At 36.2% G+C, this 16,640-nt stretch overlaps 1 protein-coding gene across 1 annotated transcript in view; it reads left to right on the plus strand.

Moving 5' to 3' along the window:
* The first annotated feature begins 2,202 nt into the window (after positions 1 to 2,202).
* Positions 2,203 to 16,640, plus strand: part of LOC107702487 (Na(+)/H(+) exchange regulatory cofactor NHE-RF1-like) — a 27,086-nt gene continuing 12,648 nt past the window's right edge. The window contains exons 1-2 of the mRNA XM_016504830.1: positions 2,203 to 2,843; positions 14,069 to 14,239. Coding sequence (XP_016360316.1) covers positions 2,388 to 2,843; positions 14,069 to 14,239 — 627 coding nt within the window. The 5' untranslated portion in view covers positions 2,203 to 2,387. The remainder of the gene's footprint in view (positions 2,844 to 14,068; positions 14,240 to 16,640) is intronic.

Below are 16,640 nucleotides of genomic sequence, written 5' to 3' on the forward strand. Positions count from 1 at the left end.
ATATATATATATATAGTCCATGGAGTAATTTTAACAGACCTTTTGGAACCAATTGTGTGTTTGTAAATGCCTTGTATTGACATGAACACCAACTTTTCTGTATTGAGTGGTCAGATTATTGGTTTGCTTTTTGTTGCAGTTTTCTAATGAGACACTAGATGGCAGAATACACCACTACATATGGATTGATGGCTAGCAGTTGGGGCCTCAAATCCCTCACAGTGTGCCCAGTATGGATCATTTGCTGCCATAACCTGTTTGTGAGCCTTTACAACTGTGTGAGCTTATGTTGCAACTGGCTGCTCTGTCACATGTTTCTGTGTCATAAATTTCAGCACCACCCTTAATTGTGATAAAAGATGCGGTCTGAGTGGTAAGCTGATTTACTTCTTGATATATTTATATGAGGACTAGTATGATGCTAATGTAGATTTCATTTGATAAAATACATAAACATTTTTTTTAAATGATAGAACCAAAATATAGTATCCCGGAGTAATAAACAATTAGAAGAAAAAGAGCAGCAACAACAGATGTAAAAGAAGACTGAACTTGAAACTATTAAGAGTAAAAAAAATAAACAATATTAAAAATAAGTAGATAATAATAATATCAGAATAGTGATACACACACACACACACACAGATAGATAGATAGAGATAAAGTAACAAAATGTTACTAAAATGAATTGAGAAATGCCTTAAAATGTGGTTTATGATTGAAGAAGAATTTGTAACATTAAGGGTAAATCTAATTTCTTAAATGAAGCAATCTTGCCTTATTGCACAAACATGCATGTCCTTCCTTGCTTGACCAATCTTGAGCCATTAACCAGTGTGGTGAATTCAGACACACGAGAAGCCAAACACAGGAGGTTTGATTTTATTACTGAGTCTCTTGCTGTTCACACAAGAATTGAAAAAGCAAATGATCACACCATGCTACAGAGATGTTCTTTGCACTTTTAGTGTATTAGAGTTTGACACTTGAAAGAGTGAATCCCATTTGTGATTAAACACTAACAATATTTAGGGTGTGATTCTCATAACTCTGCTCAGGTATGTCGACAGGCAGATAATCTCTGCAAGTGAATCAGCAAATCTTTATCTTTTTTTTATTGCATGGAAGAAAGCAAAAGGCTGCCACAGTAACAAAATTTGATTATAGTGTGAGTAGTAATTACTTTAAGGTAAAGCTTTTAGTGTTGGTTAATGATATGAATGACTGTTAGTCTACACATAAAAGAGGTGTGTTAGGAAATGATACGGCAAAATGTTACCATTTTATTCAACCTTGGAATGCAGAAGCATGCCATGGAATTCCAACTATGTCCTGATGCAATCCTGAATTGATCACAGAACTATTATGGATATTATAGAGAAACAGTTTAGGACTTCTAGAACAGAATGATTTTGTTTATAATAATGTGTCCATATTTAATGTACAAACTGTAAAATTCAGGCTTAATAAATAGGCCTAGCATAAAAATATTAAAAGGTTCAACTGGTTTTAAAAGATAAAACTAAATTACAATTATAAAAATTAAAAGGTACTTCACTTATCTATATTATATGTAAAAAAATAATTTAACATTTCTACATGAAATAAAAAAGAAATACATTTTTTTAATCTTCTTTTTGCTTCTATTACCCATACCCAAATGAAGTTGAAAGATGGACATAAGATCTCTAACAAACGAGCAGAAATCTAACCAAAAACTGTTTGAATAAGGACAACTCCAAAACAAATGAAAAAAAAAAAGTTTCTGTAGCCTATGTAGACCACAAAAATGTACAAAGCATGTCAATATCAAAGTTAAATTTGTTTACAAGGAAGTAGTTACTGGGGTAATATTTATAAATGAGTTTGAATTAAATTTCTTTTACTTTTTTATTTATTTTTATTAAATATTAGAGGTAATTTCCAAATTTTATGCCATAGGCCTATCAAACATCAACACAGCTATTCCAGAAAGCTATAACAGGAGGTCTGGAGACAACATCCCTTTGAAAAAGAGTCCGAACCTGTCGATTATTGTGTTTAACAGAGAAAGAAGAATGCAAACTCGACCAACAGCAGCGTCAACAGGATCCAAAGACTGCAACCCATAGCCCGTATGAAACTGTGCCAGAGACAACTCGCGTGACGTTCTTTTGATTGACAAGTGAAAGTTCCAATCAGTGAGAGTAACAGACGGAGGCGGGTCCGTGAAGCGCTGACTGTCTCCACTTCAAAGAAAACTGCGATTTGACTTACAGTGTTGCAGCACGGTGAAGACGCTGAGTGGGCGGCGCGGACTTTTCTCTTCACATAACTACTTTTCGTTGTCGCCTCCATCTTTCAGTTTAGCTGGACTGCTGCTTTTGTGTAAGTCTTAAAGTTTCAAAATGTCCAGCGACCTCAGGCCAAAGCTGTGCGTCTTAGAAAAAGGGGACGACGGCTACGGTTTTCATCTCCACGGCGAAAAGAACAAGCTAGGTCAGTTCATCCGGCATGTGGAAGCCGACTCTCCTGCCGCCGAGGCGGGTCTGATGGCCGGGGACAAACTGGCGTTCGTGAACGGGGAGAATGTGGAGGACGAGAAGCATCAACAGGTGGTGTCCCGCATACGAGGCATCACGGGCAAACTAGAGCTCATCGTTGTGGACGCAGAGACCGCAAATCTGCTGCAGAAGCACAACATGAAGTGCCAGAAAGAGTATCTGACTGATGGGATACCGATACCGAGCAGTGCTGAATCGGGCCATGAAGAGGAGATGAAGAACGGGACACCAAGGGAGTCCACCCCCGTCCCGGAGACAAATGGGGACATACGCATGGATAGACTGAGCGTGAGCTCCAAGGTGAGTTCAACAGCTTTTATGAGCAAATTTCCATCACTTAAAAAGTTATTTTGGATTTTAAGCTGCGTACAAGTTGAGTCTTCTCCACGTGCGTCAAGTTTGACAGGTGTCGTTGTACAATATAATTCATAATATACATAGTAAATATGTGTAGGCCCATATGTAGGTTAATGTCAAATAAGGATGTTCGAGATCATTAAAAATGAGATATCTCTTTTAAAAAACCAGTTTAAAATACTTGTTTTTATAAATTATTTGTATGTATGCATTCATGTATGTTTCATACATTTTTGAAAACAAAATGTTTGTAGGCCTAAATCTTTTCCACATGTATCCCGATTTAGTTACTCAAAATGTCAAGTGGTGTAACCATTAAACTAAAATACTTGAATTGGGCTTTAAATACACTTGAGTTCACAGAAATTAATCATTTTCAGGAGTTTCATCCTTTTTATTAGACTTTTTTTTTTGTTTTTTTAATCTCTGGCTGGAAAGTTTGACTTTAAGCCCCACAAAATCAAGGTGACTTCTAATTCAAAAATTTAAAACATGCTCATCATAGAAGAAGTCATTTTTGTAGGAATTGCATTTTTATAGTGTACATTTTGAATACCTTAATAGATCCAGACAAAAATCATTGATTATTGTACTAATATTATAGCCTACTAATATTATATTACCAGCAGAGCATAAGAGGACATGCTGTCCACAGAAAAGCTCATTTTTACATTTTCCTATGTTTCATTGCACATTGTTTGATGACCAGGCCACTTGTTGTGGATATGTGCCCATAACAACACAGTGTTTGGTGGGGAAATGAACAGGTCCGGCCCTTCTGAAATGTTTGAGGACATTTACATGTTTCAAATCAGATATTCTTTGTGTCACGTCACAGGTATCACTGGTTTGCACATTGCTTCCAGTCTGACCTGTCAGACATGAGGACAGTCATGTTTTCCTCCTTTTTGGGGACGATGCCTGTCATCAGATGCATTAACCAAATTCCAGGCCTGATTACTTAATGCTGTTCATGCATAGTAAATGACCAATACACTTTTACTTATTAGACGGTATTGTTAATTGCCAGTAAATGATAACTGATAATAGGTTGCTGATAAAAGCTTTGTCTATAAGGAAGAAGTGGACAAATTCTCCTCATAGATCAGATAAACATCATATCGAGTGTCATAACTGCATGGGCTCTTTGATCATTTACCACTGTTGAAGTTTTAAGATTACATAACCATGTAGAGTGTATAGGTCATTTGCATGGTTTTCAAGTGATACAACATTTTTATGTAACGCCGTACAAGGTCTGCAAGTGATTTGCACCAATTTTGTAATAAGAATCTAAAAAGCTCTGTCTTCAATCCTGTGATGTTAATCTGAAGGCCTTTCAGTGGGCAACATTCTCTTTCATGGGACAAATATTTTATCCTGTGATTAACGGGATACTCCACCCAAAAGTTACGATTCTGTCACCATTTACTAACCCTCATGTCATTCTAAACCTGTTTGACTTTCATGTGCAGAATATAAAAAATATATAGGTATTCTTTTACATTTTGGAACAACATGAGGATGAGAAAATGATGACAGATCCCTTTAAGAGGATGTCCTATTATCCACATTCATTTAATTTTCATTCAGTCAAAGTCATTGGATTCAACATCAGGCTACTTAATGGTTTTCTAGAGTTGTAATTATTCGAGTTGAGGACAAAAGCCAGCAGACTAAGCTGACCCCAATAAAGTTTCAATCCCTTGCCTTGGAGATCCTTGAGCACTGAAGGGGGGTTATTGTTGAAAGTTACTCTTTGTTTGGGTGCAGAAGCAAGATTAGAGAGAAAGAAGCCCACAGAGTAGGATTGAGATCTTTTATCCTATGTAAAAGATTCTGATGTGCCATCAGGCTTGGAGAAGTTACAGAAGATCAAACCTAATCTATTACATGAATGTTTGATCAAATAATATGGATTATTTAGAGACATTTGGGGCTGACACATACACCCCGAATTGTGTAGTTTTTGCACAGGCAATCCCCACTTATATTTTCTTCAGAAAATCTAGTTACAGGTTACTATAGAAGGCAAATCATTTTCTGAAAGTGCCAGCACAGCAAAAGCAAATGTCAAGTGTGCACTTTTGATGCTAGTTATTCTTTTACATAATGGCATACAGGCCAGTGTTTTTTCAGTCCCTTTTCTGATTATGTGGCATGAGCTAGAAATAACTTTAATCATCATAACCAGAGAAGGCCTTTGCTCAATAACAGTTATTTTTTCGAGTCCCTGGAACAATATGGATTGTACTCACATTTCTTTCCAGCAATTATCAAAGTGTTTTTGAAGCCCTCAGTCAACCATGAATGGCCCTTCTGTTGTGTCGTTTTCCTCTCACCCTCCTGCGTCCCATCCTTCCTCTCTGTGATCATTCAGAAATGAAATGCCGCTGGAGGGAACATCCTTGGATCGGCTGTCAGTTAAACCCAGACTAAGCTTTGTTCTTGATGGCAGTGCCCTGCGGGATGCTGTTTACTTACTGAGATGAGTTTTCAGAGCGGATTACACTCAGACAGCTTGCTCGCATTGTGTTTGGCAATAAATGATGGAAAAGAGGCAGAACAGATGATTTATAAAAATTAGATCAATGTCTTGAGTCTGGAATATTTCCTGACATTGCAAACATCTGAATCATTCTTTGATAGCGGTTCCTTGGCATACTTCGTCAGAAATGCAGGTGTGTTGGGAGGAAAGAAAGGGTGTGTTTCTTTGGAACAGTCCTCAATGGTTTGCTTTGATTCTATTTATAATAAGTGGCATGTGATGATATATCAATCACTACATTGTGTGCTTGTCATTCTGTGTGTTTGCAGTAAAGGAACTATGCTGTTCATTCAGTGTTTTATTTCTTATTTAGATTAGCTTCATTTTAAGTGGACGATGAAAAGATGAAACTTCGCCAATGTTAAAAATGCCATTGTTTTACTAATACAGTTACAGTTATAGACTGGTGAAAGTGGTCGTAATCATTGTAGAGTACTTGCTATGTCATATGTATTTTAACCATGATATTCTCCCAGCTAATTTTCTCACTTTTTTTCTATTTAGAGTTAGGGATTTTGAAGATGTATTAAAATTATTATTGAAAATTGTAATTCTAAATGTGTAATTTTCTATTTGTGCTATCACTGAGGGACCATATGCCGGAATATCGTGGGATTTTTTTTTTTTTTTTTAACTTGGGCTGGTTAGCAACCACTTAGCAATTACCTAGAGCACCATCACAACACCCTAGCAGTGGCTTAGCAACACACCAAAAACCTACTGAATACCTTAGTAACCGCATAGAATTACCTTGGAAACCACTTCTAACACTCTAGTCTAGTATCATTGAAAGAGACTTTTTATGGGCAAAGCACAAGTTTACATTTTATTCCGTAAAAAAATGATTTAATCTTTGACAACAATACATTTCAGCAGACACAATACAACATCTTATGGTGTGTTTGGTAGCCACACGTTCTCTAGATGTTCACCACTAAAAATTTCAAAAGTAAACTCTCAAGCGGAATGCGTAACTCTGCGAGAGAGGGAGGGATGCTCACACATTTGAATTAACCACTTCCTTGGTTACAAGATCGCTGTTTTTCCTGCTGTGGTCTGTTGCATTTTGAGATGACACGAGCAGTTATACCAATCATATCAGTCCTCACCTCACTGCTCTTGCTACCTGGCTGTGTATTTTGCTGTTGGTTGGCAGTTTTCAAATCTCTATTGGTTAATTATTGACTGTTGAGTTTTGCAAGTGCACATCTTGGATCCAAAGCCTCGGGCCTGTAAATATATTTATGGTTCCTTTGCCAGCTCTGCTCATCTTCACATTCATGCAACCAATGCTGCATCATACTATTAAAAAAATGCTCCTTTATTGCTTTTGCTTGAACCAATATGCCAGTATACCACATGATGTAGGTTTTAAATAAAGCTTGTTGACAACCCAGGTTATGTTTAAGGATAATTATTGTTTTCAATCATCAGTTCATGTTTCACCAACCCTACCCCAGTCCTTCAAGAGTTGAGCAAACCAAGGACAAGATTATGAGTTACTAAAGTGAGCTATAAAGTCATTAACCTTTGTATCATCGATCTGTAGTGTCTTTATAGGGCTGGTGGAGGATTCACTGAGGCCTGCCGTGAGCTGGAGATGGGTTAGGTTAGGGCCTTTCCACACTCGGCTCATGACAAACAGGTTTACTTAATGGTATGCGACAGTTCCCAAAAATAAAAATTCCATCATTCCTTTTACTCACCCTCAAGTCGTTCCAAACCTGTATGACTTTCTTTCTTCAGTGGAACACAAAAGAAAACTGTCTTAATGCGTTTTTTTTTTAAAGTCACATGAAGTCTAGTCTATTTTGAACCTTGCTGACCTTGTACTGTCGATTGTATAGACAAAAACTGTTAAAATTGTCTTTTTTTTTTCCTTTTTTGTGTTCCAAAAAAAATGCATTTTGTTTGCTGCTTGGCTGTGGTGTGAGTCTGTCCCTATTGTGGTAATAAACGGTTGGGGAAATATCATGATGAGTTTGCATACTGTCATACATGTAATGATCTGATGTTATGATGCACAGCGTTCCTCGCACAAACCTTTAGGCGATCTAGAAAAGAATGTACAAGTTGATGATACTTTTATGTAACGTTGCACTCTTTTTGAAGTTTGTAAATGGCTGAATAAATTAAGCAGTGTAATATTTGAAAATTTCTCCTTTTGTGAACTTGCTTAAAATCGAGAACTCTTCTCCATTTAACTCTCACAGTATATGAGAAGTCAAGGAGAGATAAGTCTAAAAGTTACCGCTACATTTTAATTTTTCCCTGTAATCAATGATTGATCTCTTTGTCAATAGTCACTCTGAAGGCCACAGGTGCCACGGGTTCATGTTATGTCACGCAGGCTCTCAGGAGGATTGATAGTGAATGAAGGTCTTTGTCAGAGACTGTAGTTTAAAATGACTCTACCCCACATCTACTGTGTGGACAGGAGAAAATTATTCCCTCTGCTGACTTCAGCTTCCTATATTGAATAACCCAAAGGCAAAAGGAGGCCCAGAGGGAGACTATCTAATAAAGAGTAAATTCCATAAAGGAACTCTACACTTCCGAAAAGGAACTCTGTGAGTTTCATGCATAATAACAAGAGATCACAGGCTTTCATCACGTACTGTATAATGGCATGCCATAGTTTAATGCTAGTTTATTGTTAGAAAGTAGTTCCACTGTAAGCTTGAATGATTCATGACATATAAAGAATAGGCTTATTTCCTCTCATTTCAGTTTTTGTTGAGGTTGTTCTGCCCTGCTCGTAAAACTGGTCACAAAGCAGATCCTCTCAAATTAAACCCCTGCTCTTATGAGTAATCAGACACAGATCTATATTAAGCCCATATCAAGTATCTCTTGCCAAATGCCTAAATGTTTTTTTTTTTTTCCTAATCTAAACTTTACCAAATAAGAACATACATGATTAACAAGCTATTTAACAAAAACATGCCCATGACACCTTTAAAAATATTTGACATATGAAGGCAAATCAAGAGCATTGCATTGTGACAATGTTTTTTTTTTTTTTTTTTACATCAGTATATATTACAACAAGTATTACCATGATGTATTTTTTTTTCAAAGTTTTGAGAATATTAAATTGTATTATGAGAATTATTATTGTCATAAAAATAATGTCACAATGCCAAATAATTTGTAATTCTAAAAATAGGCTTCATTCCTTATGCAAATATAATTTCTTTTTACTTTTCTTGGGATTTTGGGATGAAATATGACCCAGACGTGTTCTCGACAGAGTTTGTGACATTCACCTCAATATGTCTTAGATCATATGTATAATATCTCTCATTTGAGTGTCCTTCTCTTCACGTGGATTTGATAAGATTTCTTTCATAAAATCACACTGCAGTGTTCCAGGGATCTTATCAAAGCGGATGATGTCATCTTTGCATTGTGAATGTGTGGGCCCCTGCCAAACCCTTCTCAGAGATAGCAGTCCACACCCAAGCCCTTTCCCACACTCCCACAATTCTCCCCTTACTCTCACCCGACACGGCCAAACACTGATATGCCAGAGACATCAGCTCTCCTCATCCGCTGCATTCTTTTGCTTTTGCTTTTGCTTTTCATTGGGTGGCAATGCAGCATGATTTCCATATCATACTATATCATCTCATCCGCTTAGTTCATACTTTCCAACCCAAATTTGCTTACGAAAAGAGCGGCCTTGGGTGGAAGAGTTCGCAGAGGTTACATGCAATTGGTAATGAAGAAACAAAAAGAACCAATACAGTGATAACAGTCTATGGCTTTGTATATCTTATCACAGCAGGGGTGTATCGTTTAGTACATGCTGAGTGATCTTTGGTGTCTACTTGTGCGCATAGTATCAGAGGCATTTAAAAACATTGTGACTGTCACACGTGTTTTACGAAAGACCCACCCAGAGAGCGGATAACATTGTGTAATATTCCTGACTGTATGTCCATTCCTCTCAGGACATTGTGAACCTTCTGTCAAACATAGTCAGATGTGGCTACAGCACTTTGGCAAGAAAGTTACAGTTTTGCTGGGTGAAATAAGACCTAATGTTAGTCTCTTGCCAGTTTGGTCAGTACTTAAAGCCAAGAACTTGTTTGCTAACCCATCCAGCACATTTAAGCTAGAAAAATACCTCAAGTTGTTGTGAAGAAAGTCGAAAGACATTTCTGTAGTTTAAAGTGAGCCGCATGTCACACCGCACCACAAGCACTCAGGGTTGTTTATGGTAATGATCTTATGGTGCTATATGCTCTGTTTTTATCTAGAGCCAAACACGCTTCATTCAAGCCCATTCCGTTCTGTAACTTCTCTCCCCCGCTAAAGACAAAAAGTGTTACAAGAGCTACAGATGCTGTGGTTATTTTAACAACAGTAACAGAAACGCAGTGAGCAGCAAAGTAGATTAATACAATTGTTTTTATCTGTCATACATATTATGACTACGACTGTTCAAACAAACCATTTAATTATTTGTAGATTTGTAGGCAAGGAAACACAAAAAGACCGACACACCATTATTTTTGCACACAAAGAATTTTTTTCTAATTTAATAAATTGCAACGTTTCAACCACAAGCAGTCTTCATCAGGTCAAAACATTGCAATTAATGAAATTATAAAAAATGATTTGGGAGAAAAAATAATGGTCTGTCCATCTTTTTGCATTTCTTGGCATCCACAAATAATTTCCCCAATGATAACATTGTTTATTATTAAATGCACATTACAATGCTAAATGTAAATGAAAAAACATCTTGTCACAAACCTGGTTTGTCTGAACAGTCAGACTCATATATATGTATCACAGATAAACATAATTGTCTATTTTGCTATTGTTCGTTTTTTGTAATTTAATGAATTGCAACGTTTCGACCACAAGCGGTCTTCATCAGGTCAAAACGTTGCACTTAATTAAATTATAATAAATTCTTTGGGAGCAAAAATAACAGTGTGCCGTCTTTTTGCATTTCATCTAAGCACCTGCTTAAGTGAATTTTGGATGTGCATATTCTACTTTGAATAGATGGCAAGAAAAGTTAACTTTGAGGCATGCTCATGATGAAAGCATTTTGATTATTATGAACATTGTTTGTTTTTAGTAAATACTTAAGGAAAATATAAAAATAGTCCAGACTTAAAGAGGAAAACCCATAAAGTATCTTTTCTGTCACATGGCCTTCTGCCATACATATTTTTTACATTTAGATACCATACTTCTCTATAGTGAGCAGCAAGTCTTTTAGCGGCCACTTTTATCCAAAGTGACTTATTACAGGGACAGTCTCTCCGGGGCAGTCTGGGGTTAAGTGCTTTGATCAAGGCCACAATTGGTAATAGCTTATGGCTCTGATTACCAGGCCTTGCTTTAACCACTTTGCCACACACCGTCCACAAACTATCCCCAAACAGATCTCTTCAGTTGCAGCCTTGTGTTCAGCAGGAGGGATTAAACTCTTAGCGTAACATATGGTCTCTGCTGGCTAAGCCTATGCTAATCAGAGCTCAGATAGGCCTTGCCTTTGCATAGTCATCTGTTAGCAGTGTTCTTCCTTTCATTAGTGGCTACAGTCAAGCACGTTTTTTATGGGGGACAGCAATGAGGATATCTTTGCCATTGTCAGCTGTATCTGTGACCTGTGGTTAGCCCCCAGCTAGTGATTTCTGAAGAGCGGGTATTGTTAATCATGTCGAGCTCATTCAGTGACCCTAGTCCTAACCCCTTCACTCCGCACTGCTATCTGGTTTCCCAGAAGAGCAGGCCTCCCGGGAAGTATGTAGTCTGTACACTGCAGCTTTGTACTGCTGTCTTGGTATTGCCAGTGTTGGCCTATCATGACCACCTTTGGACACACTTTACCTGTGTGGTGAATTGTTTTGCAGTTGGTCTGTATCAGTGATCGAGGTACTTGTAATAATTTTGAGTTAGCTTTTTATTACATAAAACAGGTTAATGTAAACATTAAAATAACTAATCATGATTAATCTCATAAATTGTTTCAGTGTATCATGTTTAGGTTTTTTATGTAATTATATCCATTTTAAAGGGGTCATATGATGCGATTTCAATTTTTACTTTCTCTTTGGAGTGTTACAAGCCCTTGGTGCATAAAGAAGATCTGTAAAGTTGCAAAGACTAAAGTCTCAAATCCAAAGAGATATTCTTTATAAAAGTTCAGAGTCAGCCACACCTACCTAAAACGGCTCGTTCTAACACGCCCCCACATATCTACCTCACTATGTGGGAAGATTTGCATAACACCACCCAAATGTTCACGCAAAGAAAGAAGGCGTAACTTTTAGTCTCACTGTAGTTTTGTTGACGCTGCAGCTGTGTTGTGAAGACGCTGTGTGCTTCGTTGTGAAAGCGAAACTACTTTGTTTGGTCTTCCAAAAGAGGACGATATCCGCTTTGTCATGCCTAGAACTGATCTGTGCTGGTTGCTGAGGGAATACATCAACTTTCACCGTGGACAAAGCGGAATCCAGCCCGGGGTCCGTCACATGTGGTTGCCGCTCATTCGTCGGATCCGCCGGGCGTGCCGTTCTCGACCCCGCTGCCTCAGCTCACACTGTATAATATACTGTATAACGCGGAATGTCACGGAATTTGCCAAATTTTGGATGAATAAATCAAAAGTAGGTCAGTAGACTTAAATCAAAACGCAATATGGACTAGTTTCTGTGAATATTTAAGCGCAAAAAATACTATTTAAATAGAAATCCTGCATGTTCTGCGTGACTCTGTATGAATAAATGGCACAGACGTGCGGTTTCGTTTACTACACACATACTGAAGCACACGTGACAGTCCTCATCGCAGTTGGTTCAGCCTCTGCCACATCAATATATGAGTACATGAACACATGAATATAATCTCTAGAACTGCTCTGAGAGTCACTTTATGAGCATTTTTACCATTTCTTTCGAGAAAAACTATTATCATCAACAGACATATCATAAACCTAAAGGTCTTCACATCAACCCGTCAAAATAAAAGTTTGGTTTAACTTGAAGAAACTGTGACAGAAATATATTACTTAATGTAATGATAGTACTACTAGTACTAATACAATTATTAATAAAACATTATTTTTAAGGAATATTTACTTGGAAAAACTATTTACCAGAAAAAAATGTAAATACACAACACAGTATTTCTGAAAAAAGAAATAAATGAGTGTTTAATAAAATCAATTATTTAGTGATGCTTTTGATTAATAAAATTTTATGAAACCATTAAAATGGAATCCAGACAATTAATGGAAAACACAAAATTTGGTTAAAATAAAACTAAATTTGAGAAAAAAATAAATAAAACGGATTTCATAGGGCCTTAAAAATGTAATTTTCCTTCAACTTTTAAAAAATTGCTGTTAAATTGTGTAAGTTTCATGATTTAAATTAATTAGAAATGCTTTTTACAATTTAATTTAACCGTTAAAACAGAGTCTAGAAAAATTAAAGGAATCCAGAAAAAATGTTGGAATTTGGAAAAACATAAAACGGATTTCAAAGGGCCCTGCATAAGCCAAAACATTGGCCTATATCAACTATAACTATGATGTTGTTGTTAATAATAATAATAATAATAATCATAATTACAATAATTATAATACTTATAATAATAATAATAATCAGCAGCAGCAGTAGTAGATTTGTTAGTAGTAGTATTAGTAGTATTAGTGTCTGTTTTAGTGTATCATGTTTTGTTTTATTTTATTTAAAAATTGTTGCTTTTTTGTTGATGAAGGGGTACTTGAGCATTATTTCTGGGACTCTGGGGGAAAAATAAGACACAACACTGGACTGTAAACTACACAAAAACTATATTATTTTAATATATTTTTATAATAAACTTGAACAAACTTCCTTCTGTATTTGTTTTCATACTTTGCCAGCTCATCTATGTTTTTTTTTTTTTTTACTTATCCATAGATCAATATGTGCATGTGCACAGCAGGTAGATGTTTGGTTTCTTATCTGTTTGTATAATTTCAGCCATATATTCTAGACTGGTTTGCTAAAGAGGGAAGTACACAGATGACAGGTCAGTTTCGTTACTTCTACTTTTCAGTGCTTCATCTCGGGATGTTGACGTACTGAGTCCTCTTTGAAATGGTATACAGGTTATTTCTCACTTTTAATCGATTGCTTTGTAGATTTTGTACATTTCTGTGGTTTTATTTAGAAAGTATTGCTCAGATTATTATGGAAGGTTTCAGGAAGCAGGTGACTTGTTCAGCTATTGTTTATCGATTGGGGTGGGTGGGTGGCTTTGCTTTTTAGAAGTTCTTTCTTTTGTACATTATGATGTGCATGTTTTTTGTAAAAAAAGTTTCTGGTGTGTGATTAAGGTTTGATTAATTTGAACTATTTATATATATATAATTTTTTTGGAAAATGTGCTAGCAGTTAAGGGAATTAGGACTGTTGCTTTGTACAAAATTCTTAGCTGTAGTTTACATTTGAAAGAAATGTATCTTATCATAATTAACAAAATATTGATATGTATTTGATATCTTGAAATGGTCTCATTTATACGTTCTGCTTTGTCTGTTTAGGATATATCAGTGTATAAGCTGTTTTCGTAATTTCCTTCCTTGTTTATTGTCTCTTTATAGGAATCAAAGAACGAGCTGCGTCCACGTCTCTGTCACATGAAGAAGGGTGCCACCGGATATGGCTTTAACCTGCACACAGAGAAGTCAAAACCTGGCCAGTACATCAGGGCGGTGGATGAGGACTCCCCAGCAGAGAAATCTGGACTTCGGCCCCAAGATAAAATAGTGGAGGTATAATACACCATATTTAATCAGTAATTTAAACAACTGTGTGTGTACTTCAGGAATGTATGGTGATAAACGTTTGTGTTCAGATGTTCAGATAGTGCCTCTCTCTCTACATGTATGTATGTATTAATATATATCACTGTAACACAAGGTCTCTCCTAAAAAGTCTGTTAGATTTTTATTCGAAAGAAATTCATCATTTTATTCAGCACAAATGCATTAAATTGATCAAAAGTTAAATATATGCCGTTCTTTTGAACTTTCTATTCATCAGAGAATCTAGAAAAAATATATATCACGGTTTACACGAAATTTAGCAGAAGAACTGCTGTCAACATTGCTAATAATAAGAAATGTCAAAGAACTGAAACTTCAGCTTTGCCGTCACCGCAATAAATTACATTTCAAAATCGAAAACTATCATTTTAAACTGTAAGAATATTTCACAATATTACCGCCATTCATCAACAGAATTTCTGATCAAATAAATACAGCATTGGTGAGCATAAGACACTTCTTTCAAAAATCTTACTGACCCCAAACTTTTCAGTGGTAGGGTACATATATAAAGTACTTTTGGCCATTTTGACAGCCTATTCAGTGGATAGTTTTTTGCTTTTAGTTTTTTTTTTCAGTGAATTCCACAAATACTGTGTAACATATTTTTTTGATTAATTTCTGAAATGTTGTGAACAGTTTCTGTAATTGTATTATTATGTATTGGCCTATTGGGTTGTTATACATTGTGTTATGTATATAGTGACATTATATCAGCCAGCAGCCATCCTTCTTTCTAGATATTGCCATTGGCATCATTCATTAAAAAACACTGTTAGTAATAATCTCAATTAAAATGCTCCCACCTTATAATGTAGTTCATTAGCCTAACCATAGGCTGTTTATGACTGATGTCAGAACGATTAAAGATCAAATTTTAGAGCCAGAGTGGTATTTTACACATTTTATACTTGCACAGAGCATTAACTGTAAATGCCTGAGCGGTTTGGACAGTGTTTCCAGAGCGTTAATCACATTATCTATCAGTGAAGGAGTGGCCAGTGTAATTACTCTCTCTCTGGGAGTGCTGGGATTACTGAACGCCTGAGGAGAGCTCAGAGTCACATATCTTTATCAAACCACTGATATAAGGCCAAGCTCAGTCCACTTACTAGAGCTATGTGATAGAGATCTTAAAGACGGTTTAAAGAAGGCCCCGTTTATGTTATTTCTATGTATAAAAAATATATATTCAGCATTGTCCTATTTGAAACGCATGTAAATACCTGGTGTAAATGAGGTCAAAGAAATGAAGAAAGTGAGGTTAGACAAATAAATATAAATAAAGACTAAAATAAAGAATAAATTCTCTTTGGGTGGGTTGCACCAACAAGGATTAATTTAAGTAAAGTTTAGAGCTAATCAAGGATTTGTTGTTCTGGGTTTTATTTTAAATCGAGTTGTGTTGCACCACTTAATTTTAAACACAGATGAACAAATCAGGGATTAGAACTTTAACCTGCGATTAAAACCTCCATCTACGATTAATTTTCTCTGCCATGATGGATTTCGCCATTGCAATTAAACAGGAACAATGCTAATATTGCTCATTTTTCTTTGCTTACTACCAAACTCTTTCTGACATAAAAAGTTGCTCGTGTCAAAAAAGGAAATAAACTTGTAAAATATCTGCCGTCTTAATAAACTGCTATCGTTATTCAAACGTCTGATCAAGCAAGCAATGAATACATTTCTGGCAGTGCATACGGATTTCATAATCCTGGAAATATATTTATAGTATCAATTAATGGAGTATGTTTTATGACAGCGCCGCCCCGTCCGTTTGATCGCCGCCAAGCATCCACGCGTGCGTGAGGAACGAGAGGCGTGGCCGCGATCATTGGCGCTCATTTCATCATCACCGCTGCCGTTAAATGCTATACAGTATATTTCTGTTTTCTTTGTCGTACGCCGAGATGCACCGAGATGAGTGACGGATTCACATCCCGGACTCGATAGCAGACTGCCAAAACCCTCACAATCTGCTGGCTCAGTGTGCTTAAATCTTCCTTTTTATTTGTAATAAACACCTGAGACCTCACAACACACCCTCTATTGTTTTCTTTGTTTAATCAGCCACATAATTGTAACTGTAGGTGCACTTTATTTAATTTAAACCTCCTCACTAAATTTAAAATTAATCCCTAATTGATATTTAAATCTGAGTTTAAAGTTATGGAGCAACATGATTAAAGTTAATCTATTTTAAATATAAATTAAATCCAGGATCAAGATGATGGTTTAAATGTAATCCTGCTTATTTTTAAACAAGGTTTAAAGTTTGGTGCAACGGAATTATTAGATAAACCTTGATTTAATCTAGATTAAAGCTTAATCCTTGTTGGTG

The sequence above is a fragment of the Sinocyclocheilus anshuiensis genome, unplaced genomic scaffold (assembly GCF_001515605.1).
Source record: "Sinocyclocheilus anshuiensis isolate Anshui unplaced genomic scaffold, SAMN03320099.WGS_v1.1 scaffold190, whole genome shotgun sequence".
In the NCBI taxonomy this organism is placed as follows: Eukaryota; Metazoa; Chordata; class Actinopteri; order Cypriniformes; family Cyprinidae; genus Sinocyclocheilus; species Sinocyclocheilus anshuiensis.